Raw genomic sequence first — 23680 nt, 5'->3', positions numbered from 1 at the left:
AACAAACTAAAAGACTGAAGGTCCATCCCACCCCTGAAAGGACTTAATGGTAAAGACTGCAATGACGACACTATTAAAGCCAACCTCTTTAACACATTCTTTGGCTCAGTATTTGTAAACAGCAATGGATCATGCCCAGTATTTCCTAGTCAAACCACAGACAACTACAATGATCTAATACATATCGATTTTACAGAAGACAATGTTGAAAAAGCACTACGCAATCTAAAACCATCTCTATCTTTTGGACCGGACGGAATATGTGCCTACTTCTTTAAAAAGCTACTCACTGCCATAGCTGAACCTCTAAGCATAATCTTTGGAAAATCTTTCAGGACCAGCTCCTTGCCAAAACTATGGTCACAAGCCACGGTCATCCCCATCTTCAAAAAGGGAGACCCCAGCCTAGTTGAAAATTACAGACCAATCTCTTTATGCTGCGTCACCTGTAAAGTCATGGAATCAAGTATTAACCAATCCATCATCCTCCGCTTAGAAACAAACAACCTACTCTCTAATAAACAATTTGGTTTTAGGAAAAAACTATCATGTAATCTGCAACTCTTCCACTGCAAAAACATATGAATTACACAACTCGATCAGGGCAAAGCAATAGACGCAATCTACATAGACTTCTGTAAAGCCTTTGATTCAGTGGTACACGACAAACTACTCCTAAAACTAAAATCTTACGGTATCTCTGGACACCTGCATCACTGGATAGAAGCATTCCTGTCAAACAGACAACAAATGGTCAAAATTGGGAGCGCCCTATCAAATTCTGTACCTGTCAACAGTGGTGTCCCCCAAGGCAGTGTTCTAGGACCAACTCTTTTCATACTCTACATAAATGACCTCTGTGATCTGAGTTCTCTTCGCTGATGATGTAAAACTATTCAACACCACAAGACAATACTGCTACCCTTCAAAAAGACCTTGACTATGTATCAGAATGGTCAAACAAATGGCAACTTCAAATCTCAACAAATAAATGCTCTGTCCTACATATTGGCAAAAAAAATCAGAAAATAAAATACGGGCTGAATAGTCAAGACCTTGTTGATGATCCAAACTCTTTCAAGGATCTTGGAGTACTCATCTCAAATGACCTAAGTGCTAGAGCTCACTGTATCTACATAGCCAAAAAGGCGTTAAGAGTTGTTAACCTAATCTTACGTAGCTTTTTCTCTGGTAATATTACACTAATAACTAGAGCATACAAAACATTTGCTAGACTAATACTCGAATACATCAGTCTGGAACCCACATTACGTATCTGATATTAACACAGTTGAGAAAGTCCAGAAATATTTCACAAGAAGAGTTCTCCACTCCTCTACTTGTTGCAGAATACCTTATGCCACCAGACTCAAAATTCTAGACCTAGAAAATCTAGAACTACGCCGCCTTTGGTCTGATCTAAATATAGTATATAAAATCGTACATTGCAATGTCCTACCAGTCAATGATTACTTCAGCTTCAACCATAACAACACAAGAGCACACAATAGATACAAACTCAAGGTTAATCGCACCAAACTTGATTGCAGGAAATACGACTTCAGCAACAGAATGGTCAATGTCTGGAATACTCTACCTTTCCCCAAACCCCAAAAACTTTAGCCTGTCTACTATTGACCTCGTCCCTTTCCTAAGAGGTCTGTAGGGGGCGTGCATAAGTGCACCAACATGCCTACGGTCCCTGTCCTATTGTTTCTTTTATGTTTTTTTATTTTTCTTATATGTATCCATGTATTCATAACTATGTTTTTACTTATAGCTATTATCTTGTAAGCAATTGACAAATAGAAATAAAATAAAAAAAACTCTATAATAGTCAACATTTATGCACAATCTACCTCCTATGGCAATGTTAATCAACCTTGGCAGCATGAAGATGTGAAGACTTTAACTCCTAGAATTCCCCAGTCAGTGGGTTGAAGTCCACATATCTTTAAGCTGCTAAAGTTGAGAAACAGCACCTTCAATGGTTTAAGCGAGATTTTAACTACAATGAAATCAAAAGAGAGAAATAGGGCGAGTGAAATATCTTCTCTAGAAAAAGAAGGCTTTGATGTGCTATCCTCACTTTTTTTTTCATTTACGTTTTGTTACTGCAAAAATAAAGGAGAGATAATATGCTCAGCACAGCTTGCAGCACAGGTTAAAATATGAACCACATGAGGTTGTGGACCAGGTTGGAAAGTTGAAAAAAGACAAGGGCAAACTACTTCTATGTCATTCCACAAAGCAAAATGGAGGGGTCCGGCTACCTGTTAGAGGCTGAGCTCAAATCAAGGGAGACTATATCTATTTTTTAGTCTTCTTTGAAGCAGCATCTTGTGTCCAGAAGATTCTACTCCACTTTCCTGTTGTTGTTTTTTATAATAAATACAACCTGTGGCCAGGCAGATTTCTGACTGGTGATATCTTTCTTTTCTGTGTGAGTGTTGGGGGCTGGGGAATTTGTTTGAGAATACCCATGTCCTTCAGTAATCCAGGATAGGTTATTTGAATGCTCACTTGAAGTTCATCTTCCTCCACTGATGTGTATCTAAAGATCTTAAGAATTCACACCTCCAATATGTTGAACCCTCCTCGCTCCCTGAAGGAGCAAGGAGAATGGATCAGCAGAACAAGAGACTGCGGCCACAGCAGAAATGTCTGCTGTTCCTGCAAAGCACCCCAGGGAGACCTGAGCCTGCTGCCTCTCCTCTAAAGAATGGGAAGGGAACAGCTAAATGTCAGCAAAGATGAAAAAAAATAAGTCATCTGGAAGCAGGAAACCTGATGCTGGTGTGATTTTGAGCACAGAAGCTGCGAGCTAATAAAACAGTCACATACTGTATGCACATTGCTGTTGCTTTGCTCTTTTTCCTGAGAATATTTTTTAAAAAATATTTTAAAAAATATTAAAACTCTTGACAGAGACTTTAATATGCAATTTGGATAGTAATGAAAATACATCTATGTATCCTCATTTACAAAAGTTTCTAGCCCTTTCCTACACATCAGAAATCATAAGAGCCTTGGTGGCGCAGTGGTTAGAGTGCAGTACTGCAAACTACTTTTGCTGACTGCCAGCTGCCTGCAATTTGGCAGATCTAATCCCACCAGGCTCAAGGTCTTCCATCCTTCCGTGGTGGGTAAAATGAGGACCCAAATTGTTGGGGGCGATATGCTGACTCTGTAAGCCGCTTAAAGAGGGCTGGAAAGCACTATAAAATCGTATATAAGTCTAAGTGCTATTGCTATTGATATAAAGATGTAGACAGCTGACATTACACTAATAGTTAATATAGTGTCAGGCTCTGTGTTTTGAAACATAATAATTTGCTGTCACAAGTATTTCCTTGATGAAAGTCAGAGATATTTTGGTACAACTATATAATTCTCATACTAGAAGTATGCATACTGGCTTAGATCACATGTACATACCCACAGCCCCACACACAAGACATACAATTACAGATGTACATATTCCTAAAAGTTCTTTTTTCATGACACCCTCTGTGATTTTCTTTATAGCAGCTTGTCCTAAAGTGCAAAACATTTTAAAATTTATTTAATCAAATTTGCATAGCTGTCCAACTCCCCAAAAGCAGCCCTAGGTGATGCTATACAATAGAATGATTGAATAAAAATAACAGGCACAAAGATACAATACCCAAATTAAAAGATAAATATTATTATGCAAACCATACATGAATTAATAAGCTAACCATGTTTTCTTTTTAACTACTTTAAAAAGTTTAATAACATTTAATAACTCATTTTTTATAAATTAAAGTATTGTTTAAGTTTTACTAGATAAAGCAATAAGAATAAAGGAATATAATAATTTATTCCTTTAGAATAACAAGGAAACTAATGAAAAATATTCAGTAAAAACCAGGACAAGCAACCACATAAATAAAACGCTTTCTCAAAAGATAGTGGTCTTCTGGGAGAAAAAAAGCATTAAGGCAGAGAAATGAACCTCTCACAATATTGCAGTTCCAACGTATTTGTGCAGCCACAGAGAAGGCCATTCTTAGATACAATTCATAGGTGCCAGTGTGGTTTGCTCATGACATCCAATGTAAGTAGGATGTTATTAGAAAATCAGAAATGTTAGGGAAGAGAACAGAACCTATTCCCTGAGATACTTAGCACTCAAGCAATTTACTTTCTAACAGTTTTATCGTCTTTTAAGCTACCATATCTGAGATACTGTTCCTGAAATGCAATTTTTTTTGTGGAGTCCTTGATGATCTCTGAGCTTGGTTGTTTGCTTGCAGATGTTTCATTCCTCAAGCGAGGCACTGATGATGTTACCTAGCTGGGTAAAGAAACATCTTCAAGCAAACAACCAAGCTCAGAGTCAACCAAGAATTCCACAGTTCAACCCTAAGCAATATTCTCTTCTGTTAGAATCATTATCTCATGTAATGTAATGAAAATTTAATAGTGAAGTCTGGTGTGCAATTTTCCCCATACATTGAATTTTGGAAAATGAAGCTCAAGGTATCATTTCCCATGTACTGCCCAGGGCTGTCCCATTTGTAGGTAGGAAGGCCTGCTTGGAGTTCCAGGTCTCTGTGTGGCTATGGGGCTCTTGAATTCCTTTTTTATCCCTAAATTCCATCTGAGAACGCATAACAGTTGTGTAACACACAAAACTCAGACTCCACTAAAACCAGGGGGGAAAGCCAGTCTCATGCCATTAGGCTTCCAGTTACCAAAATATTGGTATCTCATTGTTCTGAGAATGTTAGATGTTAGAACAGCCCTCTTTAAAGAAACCCTATTACCATAAAACCAATTTATTGCATGAAGTTGCATTTTTATGGCTTTCTGAGCGGTCTGGCCCTTGAAGAATAATCTTAATCAAAATATGGCATCTATACTTTCCAATTGTGATCTTTAGAGGGTTTTCAGCTTTTAATTTCATTGGTTTACTATCTGAGCCAAAAAAGGTTATTTGTTTAGAATTATGCCTCTTGTGAATGAAAGCCAACTACTTAAGAAGGTATCATGAACAAAAATATCCCTCTGTATTTTGTTGTGATTCAATTATTTGTTCAGAAAAAAATTAAATAATTAACAAGCATTCCCGCCACCTCAACTGAATCATCATGAATCATTTTTCCTGACTCTAGTCTTGATCAGCAACCACCAACCTACACCAAAAAGAGTGGAAACTTCTAGTAGAAACTCCAGGTCCTAATACCATCCCAGAGTAGAACCTAATTAGCTACAAGCCCTTTGGGTCACTGACTTCCATCTAGGAATCTCAAAGACTGCATCCTGGCCTAAATTGATCCCTTTTATACTTAGGAGACTTACATGTACAAGTGACTGTCAATTAGCATCAGCAATGAACAGGTAGAAAACTCTAGACCAGTGGTGGGATTCAATTTTTTTTTACTTATGGTTCTGTGGGCATGGCTTGGTGGACATGGCATGGGAAGGATACTGTAAAATCTCTAGTCAGAGGTAGTATTTGCCGATTCTCTAAACTACTCAAAATTTCCGCTACCAGTTCTCCAGAACTGGTCAGAACCTGCTGAATACCACCTCTGCTCTAGACCAAAGGATGCCTCCTTTAAGGATCTCAATTCCTCAGAAAGAAGGTGTAGTCAAGATGTGATTGTCTAGTTCAAGAAGTAACAAGGGCCCATTGAGCATCAGTTGTTATCAGATCATGTTTTCCACATGAAAGATCCAAGGACCTGAAACTCCTACATGATAACATCAATTAATTCCCTGACCGAGCCATCCTGAAGCATCAGTCATACTTCTGGACACCTATAGGTAGAGAGAAAAGTGTACTTCTGCTTCTAATTCAACTCAACACACTCCACTTCTGCTAATCTATACATATTTGTGTGTTCCCCTGCACAAAGTAGAGTGTGAAACAATCTTGTATTTGCATGTGTTCCATGTAATACCTACAGTGTGTCCATTTACTCTGTAGTAAATGTACCCATGAAAACCTCTTCTCCATGCTTGTCTTGAGCTAGTCTTGGTTTATTGTTTTATTGTGTTTAATGAATGATTTGGACATGCTGCCAAATTAATTACTAGGCAAGACTTCAACTGCTTGTCATTTTCATTTCCCTGAACGCCTCTGGGTACCACCTGCCAAGAATCATCCATCAAGGAGGAAGCCCACACAAAAACCAGCTGGCCATTTATGAGCATGAAGACATCTGAAAATAAGTTCATTCCCTTCCATCTGAATACAGCTTACCTGAATATTATATCCTGTGTATCAATTGTGCCGCCTCTTAAAGGTTCCCCAGAACTATTGCCTCAGTTGTTCTTAATTAGGACTTCCTTGAGCCAAAGGTTGATGCTGCCAAGATCTGATGCCTACCAGGTGTGATTGGAAATTCTGGCATTGCAATCCCCAATCGAAAGGTGCCAGGATGGACAAAGCTGCCATAAAATATGAGGCTCTTTGTACATACGTGCCCATTAAAAAAATCATCTTGTGTGCTGTAGTGAGTTTCTTTTACTGTTGAATTGTTTTGATTTTTTTTAATCACCCACTCTTTCCCTATAATTTCTGTTCTCTACTTTCAGCAGGGTAGTTTATCTTTTTTGATTCCAGGATTTGATCATTTAAATAGCATCTTAAGTTCAAAGAACTTTAGAACATTCACAGACGAGTACAATGCATCTCTTGCCAGTCCTGTTGAAAACTGGCTTTGAAAGAGACATGAACAAAGTTTTAGAACGGAGAGTTGCATTCCTCAAAGAATGAAGGAAGTGACTGATGGATGACACTAGAGGCAAAACTAAGGGAGGACCAAGTTCTGGTTTGTATGTAGTTGCACTTCCCCACAAAAGCAAACCCACACTATAAGAGCTCTCCTTGACCCCCAATTTTCTCTGGATGCCCAAATAGCAAGGGGCCAATTTACATAAATATGTCCCAGCTGCAACCATTCATGCTGGTTGGGCCCGGAAGCTGTTCATTATGCCTTTGTTGCATCCTGACTTGACAGTTGCAAAGTGTGGTCCTTGGACTATGCTTAAAGGGTGTCCAGAAAGTTCAGCTGGTGTAAAACGCAAGAGATGGAATATTAACAGGTGCATATTACAAGGACACATTTTTTTAAAAAAAAAACCTTTTAATGACCCTGTCATCCCTTAATTCAGGGTAGAGTCGGGGTGACTGGGTGGGGCTGAGCATTTACTAGCTGGATGCCCTTCCTGACACCACGTTCTAAGAGAGAAACATCTGCCGCTACCTAGGATTGAACTCTCAACCTTCCGAGTGGGATGTGAGTGTCACCACACTGCTCAAGATATAAGGACCACATTATTCCCTTGTTTAAAATTCTGCAACTGTGTAAGTCTCATACTAGAAGTATGCATACTGCCTTAGACCACATGTACATACCCACAGCCCCACACATGAGACATACAATTACAGATATGTATATTCCTAAAATGCTAATTTTAACTTTTAAAAGTCTAAATAGCTTAGGACCTGATTATCTGAGCTGGTCACTAATTTCATTACAGCCTTCCTGAGTTCTAGATTCAGCAGGCGAGATTGTCCTAACAACTTTACATTAGAAAATCTGCTTGGTGGACAGACAGCTATAGGAAGTCTTCTATGTTCAGAAGAAATTCTTCCTGTGGGAAAATAGATAATCATGGGAAATATTTCTTCTCCAGAGTCCACTGGAGTGGGTGTCTATGATTATGGTTGCTCAAGAGCAAGCTGTTTGAACTAAGGCAATCAAGGCCAAAAATTTTTTAAAAAAATATTCAAATGAGTCAAAGAGTAGGTAGTGCATAGAAATAGTTGATCATATACTCAGCTCAAGCAAGAAGAAGATTATAAACAGTGACATAACACAGCTGTCAAAATGATTCACTGAAACATCTATAAAAATTATCATGTGCCAGAAATGAAAAATCGGTGGGAACATATCGTTGAAAAAGTAGTTGAAAATTATTAGGTTAAAATGTGCACATTGATAAAATCTTCATCTGTCAATTACAAAAGGCTATGCTGCTTGGATATGCTCATATATTACAACACTCATTACAACATCCTCCAGTAGGTTCTTGAGAAGGACTCAAGGATTATGATTTCACACTATTGTGTATATAATAAAGATAATATCCCAATTCCGTGAGAAAGATGGATCAAAATTCCAGTCTAAACATCAGGCTGATTGTGCAATGAATCATAATAATACAAGAAGCTAAAATGCTGCAGGACTTTAGAATTCAAACAAACCTGTCATATAACACCCCAGACTTAAAAGCTTTTGATAAGAAAGTTTTTAAAAAGTCTGGATAGTGGACATAGCAGTACCTGGGTCCACTCTCAAAGCATTTGAAGTACCACTCGAACACTGTTGGCATTGACAAAATCTTCATCAGTCAATTGCAAAAGGCAGCTTTACTTGGAACACCTTACATCCTGCAGTGATACTTCAATATCATAAACGAAAATATCTGCCTTGGGAAGGACTCACATAGTTGGATAAAAATTCCAAATCCAGTCTAAACCTCTGGCTGACTGTGCAACCAACCCTAATGCTCTCAATACAGAATGCACTTCACCAGGACCAGTGTTCTGCCCTAACTCTTTCTTAGGGGTACATGTTGAGTATTTACGGTAGCTAGTTAACTCAATATAATAATTTTAATTGTTAATTGTTAAATTTAATTGTTATTTCAAATACTCTCATTTTATTTTGTGGATTATGTAAATTACTTTGTGTGTCAGTGGACAAAAAAGCAGGATACAGATTTGATGATGATGTTTCTACTGCTGAGGAAGATGGTGATGACAACAACGACAACCGTTGTCCTGAAATCCAGGGCAGAACATTGTTGAAGACAGATTTCACTGCTCATCCAGATAGCTTGTGGAAATGGAACGAGAACATTTTTGCGTCCTTTTTGTGTTTTATTCAGACTACAATAAGGCTGAAGTACCAAGTGGCTATTGCTCTCTGTGGTTAGCCTTCTGACACCTGCTGAGAGATGCCGTAGCATCTCAGATTAGACTGCCAATAGGAGAACACACCAATCACAGCACCCTTTTCCTCCTTTCCCCATTCCCCTGGTGATTTCAGGGGATGGAAGAGTCATTAGCAGGGGGAACTGTGGGAAATTGTCACAGCAGGAGCACAGTTGAGTGCCCTGGCAGTGCATTTCCAGCAGACACTTCTATCAGGCAGCAATGCTATATAGGAAGATGCTGGAGGCAAAATACACACTTGAATGATAATGATAATGGCAAAGGCAAAAATGTTATACCATGCAGGAGAATGATAAACCACTCTTCTATTTTACCACAAGGAGGGACAAAATAGAAGAAACTCAAGTTATCATATTCTAGACTCAGGTTTCTTGAGAAGTCCATAGTTCTGGAAAATATGGAAGGAAAGAGAAAAAGGATGACCAGCAGCAAGGTGGATGGACTTAGTTATAGCAGCAATGGATGTATCATAAAAATAATAATCTGAAGAGCTGCTGCCTAAGATCAGGTGTGGAAGGTCTGAAGGATTGAATAGGGAACAGGTTGTCCTGGAGAAGACCTAACAATGTGGTCACTAATAGTCAACCCTGATTTGATAGCATATAATAAATCATAAAAATCTAACACTAATGCTATAAGTTTGCGTTGACTTTTCTAACATTAACTTTTTAAAACAAATAATTAGGGAAAAGCTGCATCTTACCAATCAGGCAAATCTATATTTCATTTAGTTAATGGCTTAGGCTTACTGGAAATTGCTAGAGAAAACTCAGGAGAGAACAAAAGCAGTAACTGTTAAAAATACAGAATAACAGAGTTGGAAAGAACCTTGCAGGTCTTCTAGTCCAACCCCTTGCTTAAGCAGAAGATCCTATACAATTCTGGACATGTGGCTGTCTAATCTCTTCTTTAAAAACCCCAGTGATAGAACACCCACAACTTTTGGAGGCAAGCTGTTCAATTGGTTAATTGTTCTCACTCTGAGGAAACTTCTCCTTAGTTCTAAGTTAGATCTCTCTTTGATAAGCTTCCATCAATTATTTCTTGTCTTGCCCCAAGGTGCTTTGGAGAATCGTTGAGGGCCTCCCGTCTCTCTGTGGCAGCCCCTCAAATATTTGAACACTGCTGTTATGTCACCCCCTGGTCCCTCTCTTCATTAGACTAGAAATACCTGGTTCTTGCAACCATTCACCATACATTTTAGCCTCCCATCCTGTAATCAGAGGTGGGCCGCGCTTTCATTCACAAGGGGTTCACTGGTCGTGAGCACACATGCACCGCTTTGGGGCCGCAATGCAGCTTCAAACGGGCAGCTAATCTACTCGGGCAGCTCCAGTGAATACAGCAGGGCAGTGTGGAACTCACCTGGGCAACCTGGGCAGGGGAAAAAGTTAGTTATTTATGGAAAGCATAGCACAAAGGCAGGTGGGCAGTCCCAGCCAGAGACGACAGCAAGGAGTTCGCCCGAAACTCACCAACCATCCAGCAAGCCCTCCACTGCCCGTAATCATCTTTGTTGCTCTTCTCTGCACTATAGTCTCAACAACTCTTTTGCATTGTGGTGGCCAAAACTGGATGCAGTATTCAAAGTATGGTTTTATCCCAAATACTATTTGATTTGGGATAAATGGTATGATTGGATAGATTGTAAAAAAAAAAAGAATGCATAAAAAAAGGCGAAATAATGAACCTATGAAACATACTATTATATATAGGTTAAAGGATAGGAATTTATAGAATACTAGTTTTATTCCTCTCTCTCTTTGACTAAGCTATATAAATGACTTATCTATAAAAATACATAGTTATAATCCAATAGTAATAATAGATTATTGTGTATTATTATTCATGCAGTTATTCTTCAAGGGATAGAAAGTAACTGCTATTTAATACTTTCTATGAGATATTTAAATCACTATCAAAATGTATTAGAGGAAAATATGATTAGTCTTTACTACAGAATGTGTTGTGATGTTTATTTGTATGACTTTTTATTGTTTTGCTTTTGTATATTTGTATATTTTAATCTTTTGTATTCAATAAAGTATTTTTTAAAATTAAAAAAAAAAAATTATGGTTTTACTTGTGCAATATAAGGCAGTACTAACAATTCTTGTGATCTTGAAATCCCTCTTGGCTTTTGGGGCAAACCTAAGTGACTCCTAGATCTTTCTAGCAATTACTACTGTGAGAAGTGAACAAATGTGAACCTTTTGTCTTTGGATGCTTTGCAAGTATGTCATTCTTAGCTACTAGGATGACCTTCCCAAACCATCATTTCTGCCAGATTAGCACAATAAAAAGATTTTCCCTGTGTCTTATTAGTCTCACTGTGAGCCTTCAAGCAAACTACTCCCTGATCTGCTCCATAGCGTAGAAAATGGAGAGCCAACTGGACTGAGCTCAGTGGGAGACAATGCATTAGATTAGGGCCATGAGGATGCCTATCTTCTAAACAATGTTGCACCAGAAATGAAGGCAGTGCCAGTGAGAAATTGAATGAATGTTCTTAAAATCTAATTGATGCAGAAGGCTGATCATCATCGGCATGAACCTCACCAGAAATTGATTTGAATATGACAAGCAAATTTATGGAACATTATTAGCATGTTCAACCCACTGTCTGACTCAGATGAGAACACCCACAAGAGCGTAATCTCCAGTGGGAGATGAATGAACATGAATTCATTTCTTTATTAAATTTTTATGCCACCCATCTCACTAACATTCGAGCCATTCGAGATTTTTTTAAAAAATATGACACAGAAATCTCCTGCTTCCCCCCAAAAAAAAAAACACTTAGCACCTTAGAGGTCCTCAACACCAACAATAGGTAGTACTTGACTTACAATGGCAATTGGGATTTTGGAAATTCTGTCACTATGCAATATGGTTGTTAAGTGAGTCACACCCAATTTTACAACCTTTTTTGTCACAGTCATTAAATAAATTTCTGTGGTCATTTAAGCAAATTGTGTGGTTAAGTAAATTTGGTCTCTCCCATTGATTTTGTTTGGCCAAAGCTACCAGAAAGGTTGCAAATAGTGATCACGTGACCCCAGGATCCTGCAACTGTTACAAATACATGTTACTGTTACTGAGCTCTCAAAGTTTGATCACATGACCACAAGGATGCTACAGAGTGGTGCAGTGGCCTAGAGGTGGAGCTCTTGCCTCACAATCAGGAGGCTACGAGTTTGATCCTAGGTAGCGGCAGATATTTCTCTCTCTGGGCACAATGAGTAAATATCAGCTGCGAACTCTGTACTGGCAACAGGAAGGGCATCTGGCCAGTAAACACTCAGCTCTATTCAATTGCTCCGACTCCACCCCGATGCAGGAGATTATGGGGTCATTAAAAAGACCATGGGGATGCTGCAACAGCTGTATGTGTGAGGAAAAGTCAGAAGTCATTTTTTTCAGCCCGGTTGTAATTTTGAACAATCATTAAATGAATGGTCATAAGTCAGTACTACCTGTACTGGTAAGAAGAGTGTTAGAAGCTGGATGGTCAGTGTCTTCTTTGTTCCATAAGCCCAACACAAGAGAGGCATTTAGAATTGAATATCATCACATGCCACCAAATATGGAGAAAAATACAGTTTTCCCTTGAAATCCCAACAACTCCCTAGCAGGGAGTCACTATTTTTTAAATCCACTTCCTTTGTTGTCAATGTTAATTTTTATTCATTTAAACCATAGTTTTTTTAGAACATCTGTTATATTTGTTTATGGTTGCATATTGACATATACAATAAATCTCACCAAACTCAAATATTCCTTCTACATCCACCCACCCACAAATCTCTTTAATTCAGCCCCAAAAACAGAGGACACAGAAAGTCATTTTGCCAGTTCTGAACATTACGCTAGCTCTTTCCCCTCCAAGCAGGCTCTGACACCAACAAACTTGAAAGAGGACTTTTCCAGTATGTTACCATGCCAAGAGGCAGGCGTAGGTCCAAAAAGGCCCTGAAAAATTGTTGGAGAGCAGCTGGGGAGCCCGATGTGTAAAAGAAGATGAAACAAGCTGGCTAAATGATGACTAAGAAGCAATATGATACCCTTCAGATATCTGAAGGGTGTAAACATCCAGTAGAGAGAAACCACACTGTAGAGCAAAATAAATTTAAAACATGACAAAAGCAAGCCTTTATCCTTCATTATGGGAACAGAACTACAAAAGAGAGCTGTATCAGAAGAAAGCCCATGAATCTAGTCTCGGCTACAATTTATGATGATCTTAACAATAATCTCTGTTGGCGCTACTACTCTTATCTTGGAAGCTTCTTGGAATAATCACTGCATAAAGCTAAGTCTTCTTCTTATCGACAACCAGAAGCCTTGCTGGGCCATTGAAGTATTTGGAGAATGAGCCCATGTTGCAATTCAAAGGTTATTTTAAATAGGGTGTTATTGTGCAAGACAGTTAAAACCTGAAGAATCCTAATAAATCGCATTGGTTTTTTTTATCCAATTCTACATTTATTAAATTAAGGTGCACCCCATCCTATATCATTCCAAAGAAGCTATTCCTTTTAGATAGCTCACCAATAGATGATTCACCTAGATCTGTTTCAAATCAAACTTGAAGGAAATAAAAAACAAAAAACCAACTGGAGGAATAAAAAACATGACAAAATGGAAAGGGAAGAGAGACGTTGTAGGATAAGCGGGTAAGGAAGATACCTGAGCCAAAGCACACTCAGATAATCCAATGCAGATGGTTACATGCAAGACCTTGGTGCTTTGAGCAGGTTAAAAAACAGTGCATAAAGGTCACACCTCTCTCACATTATTTGTCCCGCATTAATTGGCACCAAGATACACTCCATTTGAAAATGAAGGCCCTCTTTGAAATATCTCTCCACATATTTTAAACACACCCATGCACACACACATCAAGTCTTCAAGCCTCCCACCATCTCACAATAATGAATCCAATTTGAATCATAACCTAGAGCAGAAAAATAAGAAGAACTGAACATACAACCTTAAAGCCAGAGGTTGGCTGTTCCCTGATAAGCTTGTCACTGAGACTATTAACGATTCACCTATCGTGAGTCCATCTGAAACAAGATTTGGTGCTCTCACAAATAAATTTGGAGCAATCTATTTAGGCGAAGAGCAAATCTCTGTTTGTTTTAAATACCTATTGTATTGTAATGAGGGTTTTTTTTAAAAAAAAAAAAAAAAAGAAGAGTTAAGAAAGTTGTGAAAGGGAAGAGAAAGAAGGGGAGATGGGGGCATCGGTCCTGTGTACCCACCCCTAATCAGTCCCATGTGGTCAGCTCATCAGCTGTTTTGTTTTCTATCCTAAACCTAAGCTTCTCACTTCTTGCAAAGTCTCCAGTGGAATCTCTTAGTCATGAGTTGCACTGAGCTCCTTGGTATTTCTGTCCCGGGTTCCCCCCCTCCCCCCCCCCCCCCGATATTTTTGCCAAACCACCACTCTTATATTGCTTAGTTTTACCCTAGCAATGCATCCTGTGACTTTAATCTCAAAATTCAAATAGGTAAGTTTCTTATATCTAGAAGTCTAACGTCAAAACCTGGCTTCTACCCCACACTAATGTCATACTGGCTTCTACCCTGTTGTGAATCAATAAAAGTTACTAGCATAAATGCAAATCAGGGTTTGGAAACCTGCACACCTGATTGGCCCTTATACAACAACTAGGGATTGGTCCATAACTAGTCCCTGATTGGCCACTATTTTGACACTTCTCATTGGTTATAAGTTTGAACTTGTTGCACATGTCATTGGTTAATAAGGTAGCAGCTAACCCTATAAAAGGGTTGCTGTTGCACATAGCCTTGCTCTGTTCTGTTCTATTTACTATTATTAAAGAGTTGAAGTCACTGTTCAGATGTCTGGTCTCCATTATTCTCCAAACTTAACACTGGCGACGAGGATGGGATACGGAGACCGAAGAGCTGACTGAGTTACAGAGCAACCAACAGAGCACATGGTCGAACACGCATCATCAACGGCAACATGGCCAGCGGTGCCGTACCACTCGCCCATTCAACCCAGAAACCGAAGACTGGGAATCGTACATGGATAGGTTCCAGATGTTTCTGGAGACCAACAATTTGAAAGATGCAACAACCAGCAAAAAAGAGCTATCTTTCTAACTCACTGCGGGCCTACAACTACACCTTGCAACATCGCCCGGGAAATCAATTCTCCACGCTGATGCATTGAGCAGAACGCCGCTCCCAGACTCTGTTGTAGATCCAGCCCCAACCATCTCAACACTACAGATCGAAGCTCTACATGTACCACCATTGACGGCTAGATACATTGCCTTTGAAACAAAACGTGACCCAGTTCTGCAACACATCCTACGCTGGGTTGAACGGGGTGGCCGACAGACCAAATAGCACCGAATGGGCGCCCTTCAAAGCCCGCCAAACCGAACTGTTTTCCCAAAAAGGCTGTATCTTGTGGGGCGATCGAGTCGTAATCCCTGGCAAATTGCAACAAACTGTTTTGGCGGTATTGCATGAAGGACATCCGGTATCGTGCGGATGAAAGCACTCGCACGCAGCTACGCTTGGTGGCCGGGAATCGACAAAAGAATCGAGGCCTGGGTCGCTACTTGTCAACGTTGCCAGGACGTCAGCAAAGCCCCGCCTAAAGCAAGCCAAGCGAATGGGAAACTCCGAGGGGACCTTGGTCCCGTATTCATATTGACTTTGCGGGACCTACCAAAGGACACACTTTCCTTATTACTGTTGACGCCTATTCAAATTGGCTCGAGATCCATCGAATGAACACAACTACAACGGACTCAGTTATCAATAAATTAAACAGACTATTTGCCACACACGGGTTTCCGGACGGTTGGTCTCGGACAACAGCCCACAGTTTACTGCATTACCCTTTGAACAATATCTTGCTGATCGGGGCATCCGCCATGCGCTAACCTCACCCGCACCCTGCGGCGAATGGACGCAGAACGCATGGTACAATTTGTAAAAAGACCCTTCACAAAATGGAATTTGGCAACATCGACGAGAAAATCAATCGAATTCTCTTGTTGCAGCACATCACGCCCACAGCGTGACCAACAAAACACCCGCTGAACTTCTTATGGGGCAGAAACTGCGATCGCACCTTGATCGGCTCCATCCCGCATTCGCACCGAAAAGCCCTTCGGCTCCAGCAGCAAATGCCGGGAATTTAAGGTAGGCGATTTAATCTTTGCCAAAAACTTTTCCGCGACCCGTTATGGATACCCGCAACCTGTTACCCACCTTACCGGGCCTAGATCGTACCGCCTGCTAACAGACGATGGGAGGGTGTGGAAACGCCACATAGACCAACTCCGATCGAGATTACCACCCAGCGCCCATGACTCCCCGGGTTCACAAACTCAAGGGGGAGGAAATATCGAGGAAATTGACTTTGATATGACAAATAGCAGGCCAACGGAAACCCTACGGCCCAGCGAAACACCGGAACTTGAAGCGGGGAGGGAATTGACTTTTTCAGGGAACTTTAATATGGGGGAAACCGAACTGCAAAACCCCAAGAAACACGGAGTAGCGGAGACAACCACAGTGAAAACAGCACGGAATCACCGTGCAGCGAAACAGACTTTAATAAAGATCATCCAAACGCTCCACCGGAACCGGACCTTAGACCAAAACCGTGGAGCCACGGAAATCATCCAGACAGACCAAACGGCCTGTCTATCTTGAGGATTTTATTACAGCTCCCCTCACACGGAACCCAAGGGGAGGGGTGTTGTGAATCAATAAAAGTTACTAGCATAAATGCAAATCAGGGTTTGGAAACCTGCACACCTGATTGGTCCTTATACAACAACTAGGGATTGGTCCATAACTAGTCCCTGATTGGCCACTATTTTGACACTTCTCATTGGTTATAAGTTTGAACTTGTTGCACATGTCATTGGTTAATAAGGTAGCAGCTAACCCTATAAAAGGGTTGCTGTTGCACATAGCCTTGCTCTGTTCTGTTCTATTTACTATTATTAAAGAGTTGAAGTCACTGTTCAGATGTCTGGTCTCCATTATTCTCCAAACTTAACATACCCCATTGCTCCTTCTGTTCTCCTCACCATATTTCAGCTCTTTTGGCTTCACTTCTCCCTCACTCTGGACTTTGCATCTCCAGTTTTAGTACTTGGAGCACTTGAAGTAAACAGAGTATTGATCATTTTAGTTGCTCATGTCCAGTAGGAACCAGCAACTTCATTTTAAATTCTTTCTCTCTGAAAAATATGGAATTAAATTGTATGAATATTCATCTTAAAACGAACCTAGTTTGATATTAGTCCTTTTTCTGGTTGCTGATGCTTGGATCTCCCCCCTCACAGCTAAAGTTGTTACTTCCTCAGCAGCAATCTAGCGGCCATGTTTGCTCATCGGATTGATGGGATTATGTCATAAAACCACCTGGCAAGTTAAACTAAACATATGGTAATATTATATGTGACACTTTTAATGCCGCTCCTCCATGGTTTTGTTTAAATTTTATGATTTAAATGGTTTTTAAGGCTCTATTATTTAATTATTTTATTTCAATTGCCCAGTCTGTGATATGGACAAGTATATACATTAAATAAACTATGACAGATATTACTAAGAGGCAAATCAATGGAATCATTCACATGAGCCCATGGGATCGTGGGTTCTGTTGTCATGTGCTGAGTGAGGAAGATTTAAAAGACTTGAATATCAACATAGTACCTTACATTGACCAGTCAGGAAGAGGAATTGATCCCTTTGATCTAGCTGAGAAAATGTAAACTTGTTAGTATCATTAGAATAGGCTCAGAGATCAACTATGCAGCAAAAGCCTGTTCTTTTTCCTTGGGTCCATGGCTTAATTTGCATTATTTATGAAGTGCCAAAAATCAATACACACCCTCACAGGAAAACCCTAGGAAGATGGCTGCAGCTAGTGAAGGGGGAAATATTTCACTAATAATTGTCCATTGTCAGAATTTTTCAATATCATTTTGTTCCCTGTCCTTGCAAGGAGTCCAACATTCTTTCCCAAGACGCATGGTCAAAGAAATGCATGTGTCGAAAATTAACAATTCCCCCAATTATACAGATATTGATCTGATTTATGAAAGTTATTTTACAAAAGTTATTTTAGTCCATAATCATACACGTCCTTTTTGTACAATACACCAATTCTCACAATACACTCAGAACATGAGACTTAACCGCAGAATGATTGTTGCCCAAATATATTCAAGGCCAGAAGCCTAAAACATTATATCCCTGATCAAGATTTTACCAGTTTTGCATTCCCTTTTTAACATCTGGCCTCCATGAAAGTCATTACAAAATCAAGCTTTTGGTATGGATCAGAGCATTGCAAGGAACAGTGTGATGGTTTTGAAAATCTGAAACACAGTATTCTTTGTGCCTTCTGGATGGCTGCTTTTAGCCAGTATACATTAGGATTATTGTAATAGAATAGAATTGAAATAGAATAGAATAGAATAGAATAGAATAGAATAGAATAGAATAGAATAGAATAGAATAGAATAGAATAGAATAGAATAGAATAATAATAAAATAAAATAAAATAAAATAAAATAAAATAAAATAAAATAAAATAAAATAAAATAAAATAAAATAAAATAAAATAAAATAAAAATAAAAAAATAAAATAAAATAAAATAAAATAAAATAAAATAAAATAAAATAAAATAAAATAAAATAAAATAAAATAAAATAAAATAAAATAAAATAAAATAAAATAAAATAGAAATAGAAATGAAATGGAATCGAATCGAAATAGAAACAGAATAGGATTATTATAATAGTAAACTTTTCCAGCTATATTAGATCTGCTCTCATAATTTCTAATTGCTATGGCCAGCTGCACTCATTAGAAAATTGTCCAAAAGTTTTGAAGCAGATATTTATTTATTTATTTATTTATTTGATTTGCCAATTGTTAGATAATAAGTATAGTGTACTAGTTGTGAAACAGAATGGGCAAAAAAAAAAAAAAAACAGACGGACGGGGCCGCCTATCACGCCCTAGTCCTTGACTTACATCCATTAATTTAGTGAACATTTGCAGTTAAAACCGCAGTAGAAAAAATTACTTGCAATTGGTACTCACAATTTCAGCCATCACAGCATCCCCGCAGTCATGTGTTCAAAATTTGGGCACTTGACAACTGCCACATATTTATGATGATTGCAGTGTCATGAGGTCATGTGATCACTATGTGTGATTTTCCCAGCTGGTTTCCAACAGGTAGCATCAATGGTGGGAGCCAGATTCATTTAACAACCAAGTTATAAACAATTACAAGTGGTTTGCTTAACAACCATGGCAAAAAAAGGTCATAAGATTGGATGTGACTCACTGAATAACTGCCTTGCTTAACAACAGAAATTCTCATCTCAGTTGTAGGGTAAGTCAAGGGCTACCTGTATCAGCTTTGGAAAGGCTATTGTAAGACTGAAACAGCACTCTGCAAGCAGGGACAAATAGACAGACAAAGATATAACAAATGAAACAAAATCTTCAGGTATAAAATATATGCATCCATGCAGCTTCTATGAAATATGTGAAATATGATAACATTGTGTGTAATACAATATTCTTCTACTTCTACTTTAAACTTCTACTTTAAAGGCATAAAAACCCTGCCTTTTTTCTCTGCACTAGATTTTCCACACAGAGGCCTCTGACTTTCTGTATGACACGGAAAAAAGAATCATGTCTTTGCTCTCCAATGCTTAAAACCTCCAGGGAGGATATTTCAACCACAATGCACATTGAAGCATTTTCCAAAGCATAATACACGGGTATTATCAAGATTATAGAACATTTATTCAGAGTTCAATACAGGATATGCATCATCTTAAATGCCTTTTAATGCTAGTCGTACCAGATAAGTGTGAACTAACATGGTCAGAATTAGATATTGAAGTTTCTTTCAATATTATCCTCATGGCACCAGTTTGATCACTTAGGGTGTCATGATAAAAGTAATTAAAAAGCCGATTCAGTGAATCACAGTGATATATATATATATATATAAATATAATAAGCAATCTGATCCAGAATACCTTCCATGTTCCCCAAACTCCACTCTACCTGGATGTGATTGGGGGCCTTCTCCTGGTAGTGCGTATCATCTCCAGTCCCACCATCCTCAGATGGGATCCCATAACTGGTGCAATTGTCATAATGGACGTAGTCGTACTGGGGGGCACCACCCCACAGCGTGGTGTCCTTCTGGCTCTTGAGCTCTGAATGCTCCATAGCTCAACTTTTTGCTGAGGTGGGACAAGGACACTGCAGAAGAAACTCCAGGCCCCCCAGCTGATCAGTCCAAGTCATGCCCCCCCCCCTCTTGGCCCTCCTCTCCTCCCCTATTTCTTACGTCTTTCTCACTTTCTTTTCTTCCTGCCCCCAAAGGGGTCTGGGGCAGTGATTGCAAGGTTTAATTATATTTATAGCAGTCTTCTTCTGTCACATGATCCCTCCAAAGCCACATCTGATCTGAGCAAGAGGCATTAACTTGGTCAGGATTGAATATCAGGTGTGACAGGAGGAAACCCTCAAGGAGTGGTGGGGGGAGGGAGCGAGGGAGGAGAAGGCAACAGCCAGGGAAGGAGTCCGCAGGGTGGAACTCAAATGTGCCGAGCTCTATATTCATGTCAGAGGGCTTTCCGCTTCTAATGCATGCAAGCTTACATAGGATACTTGGGACTGACTAACGGCTTCCTTGCAAATTCTCTACATCAGCAGCCTTGTCTGAAGGCAGTGAATATTGAAACCTAAGTAACCCAGCGCCAGACTACAGGAATTATTCCCTCTTCACATACATCCAAAACTCTGCTCACTTTTAAATACTCCAAATTTAAGCATATTCTCTTTACATCCCTGCCCGGGGTTGCTTGCTCCAGCTGTAACACTGCCAGCAAAAGCTCATAGCAATTACTTCCAAAGCCCACATGGCCTCCCCCCCCCCCTCACATCCTGATAAATCCCAGACAGCCACTGATGCTTTACTGAAAAATTTCAAACAATTATATTCTGTCTGGTCCCTTTTATGTAGAGATGACTTCTGTGTCCTCCCAAATTCTTGCTCCAGATGCCTTCCTCAAAAAAAAAAAGCACTTTTTCTATAAAAAAAAAAACTTAGGCACACATCTCTAGCCACCAAACTCTTCTATAACTAAGCCTATGTATAAAATGAATACTTTATTTTTCCAGCTTTAGTTCCAGATCCCTCCTCCTATTGTCTTCTCAAGTCAAATCAGAGGGTAAGCTCCTTCAAGGCATTTGGAAGACACTATAAACCAGAGGCCTCCAAATTTGGCAACTTTAAGACTTGTGGACTTCAACTCCCAGAATTCTGGGAGTTGAAGTCCACAAGTCTTAAAGTTGCCAAGTTTGAGGACCCCTGCTATAAACCTTCACAGCAGTGGTGGGATTCAAAAAATTTTATTACCAGTTCTCTGGGCGTAATGTGGTAGGCGCAGTGTGTCTTGGTGGGCATGGCAGGGGAAGGATACTGCAAAATCTCCATTCCCACCCTACTCTAAGGGAAGGATATTGTAAAATCCCCATTCTGTCCACACCCCACAAACCTGTTTTCCAGCTCCGTTCTCCTGTGCAGGGCAACAAAAGAAAACCCAGCCGATCAGCTGGGACTCAATGGGAGGCAGAGAAGAGATGGGGGTGGGGCCAGCCAGAGGTGGAACTACTCAAAATTTCCACTACTGGTTCTCCAGAACTGGTCAGAACTTGCTGAATACCACCTCTGCTTCACAGCAAATCATACACATTATTAGAGAGGCAGACGTGTTCTTGAACAAAATAAATATTCCATTTAATTGAACTTTCTGTTTTCTGCAGTGATAATCAAATTGTCTCCAAGAAGCTGTAAACAAGATACGAATGCAACTGGCCTGTACTGATTTATTTATTCTGCAATCTCCTTCACAGGTACAGTACCTAGTTTCTGCTCAGGGAAGGTTCTGTTTAATTGCAGCCAATGGAGACACCTATCTTTCATTCATTCATTTAACACTTCTTTAAAGAACAAAACTTAATGTAGCAACTTATCTTTTCTTGCAGCAGTGGATGTTGTCCGTTCAGTGTGTGTTATGTAGTTCCTTTTGCTTGTCCTGAATCAGCTGCATTTGAATCCTGTTTTTATTTATTGATACAATCATTTGTACGCTGCCTACTCGGAAGGTCCTAGGTGCTTGCAATCATAAAAGCAAGAAGAAATAGACAACCACAATGTATCACTTTCTTCTTATACTGCCGGCTGTCTGAATTAAAAATAAGAAAAATGCCCGTCCTTCCACATCTGCCAGAAGATATTATTTTGCCAGTATTTTAGACAGTTTTAAATACAGATAGAGAATAAGTCCTTCAATCCTAGAAATCTGAAACTAACAAAAGAAGAGCATCACTTCTCCATTTCTGAATCTTGAAAACACCAGACCGCCAATTCAGTTCACGTACTCTTAGCAAAGAACAACAACCTGCCCCCCACTTCCAAATTTTTCCTTCCCTTGAAAGAGTATCTTCATTACACGGTCCTAGCCAATTCAGAATTACCTAATTAATATATTAAGATAGCAAAACCAATCAGATATAGCTATGCAGTGACCCCTCTGGTGGCAAGTTAAGTCTTTTTGTCATCTTGACTTTCCATGTGTATTTATGTGAATTGCCAAGTGTCCTACTGGCCAGGCAAGATGGACAATGTTCCCAGTCTTTTGCCTCTGCACTGGGATGTAGTATAGGTAGTTCTCACATCACGACCATGATTGAGCCCAAAAATTATGTTGCTGAGTGAGGAAGTTGTTCAGTGAACTTTGCCCCATTTTGTGACCAAATTTTGATCACATGATCATGGGGATGCTGCAATGGTCATAAGTGTGAAACCTAGTCATTTTTGCTGTTGTAACTTCAAACAGACACCAAACAAATTGTTACAAGTCAAGGACTGCCTGTATAGCATCATATCATTCTAATTCAACTATAATCCCATTAAATGATGTCATGTCCAAGCAAAATGTGGACAAGAATGAATCTGAATGTCAATCAGTTTTCATGTGAAATTAATGTAGAAGAAAACATCCACATTCTGATGCACTTTTTGGATACCGATGTGGGCAGTTCTGAATTATTTCACGAACAGGAATAAGCCACTAAATGTGCATTTCCAATTTCCCAATGCGTCAGAGGCATATATAAGATTCTTTCATCATGACTTTCAAAAATGTTGTCGGTGGTTAAAGCAGAATGTCTAAGGGTTGAACTTTATTACTATTTGGATGGGGCATCACTAGAAAATCTCTAGATTATAAATTAAACCAGGACATTGTCCCTTCTCCACGCCCCCCCCTCCCAAATATCCTGGGAGCCAGGATTTCTATGTTTATTATTGCCAAGACATAAAACGGCTTTGCTCACCAAGAGTTTATCCCAATATGAAAAAATTACTTTTTGCTCCTTTGTATCTACAGTGGTATCTTGTTATTCATCATTAATTGGTTCTAGAATGTATGATGAGTATCAAAAACAATAAGAATCAAACAAATTTTTCCCATAAGGTTTAATGTAGTGAATCACAAGGTAGCCATCACTGACAAGTTCTAGCTAGTGCGTTGAGTACCAAACAAAAGATGAATACCGGGACA

General features: G+C 39.4%; 1 protein-coding gene across 3 annotated transcripts in view; it reads right to left on the bottom strand.

Annotated features, from left to right (window-relative positions):
* Positions 1-20443, bottom strand: part of CLCN1 (chloride voltage-gated channel 1) — a 79432-nt gene extending 58989 nt beyond the window's left edge. For all 3 annotated transcript variants that reach the window (XR_015747942.1, XM_087957325.1, XM_087957326.1), the window contains exon 1: positions 20109-20443. Coding sequence is in view for 2 of the 3 variants with exons in the window: in XM_087957325.1 (XP_087813451.1) it covers positions 20109-20276 (168 nt within the window). In the remaining variant the exon portion in view is untranslated. The remainder of the gene's footprint in view (positions 1-20108) is intronic.
* Between the last annotated feature and the right edge of the window lie 3237 nt (positions 20444-23680).

This window comes from Notechis scutatus, chromosome 2 (assembly GCF_049901735.1).
Source record: "Notechis scutatus isolate UNSWTSFEM ecotype Mainland chromosome 2, rNotScu1.2, whole genome shotgun sequence".
NCBI classification, from domain to species: domain Eukaryota; kingdom Metazoa; phylum Chordata; class Lepidosauria; order Squamata; family Elapidae; genus Notechis; species Notechis scutatus.
This window is presented reverse-complemented; position numbering and strand designations above follow the sequence as displayed.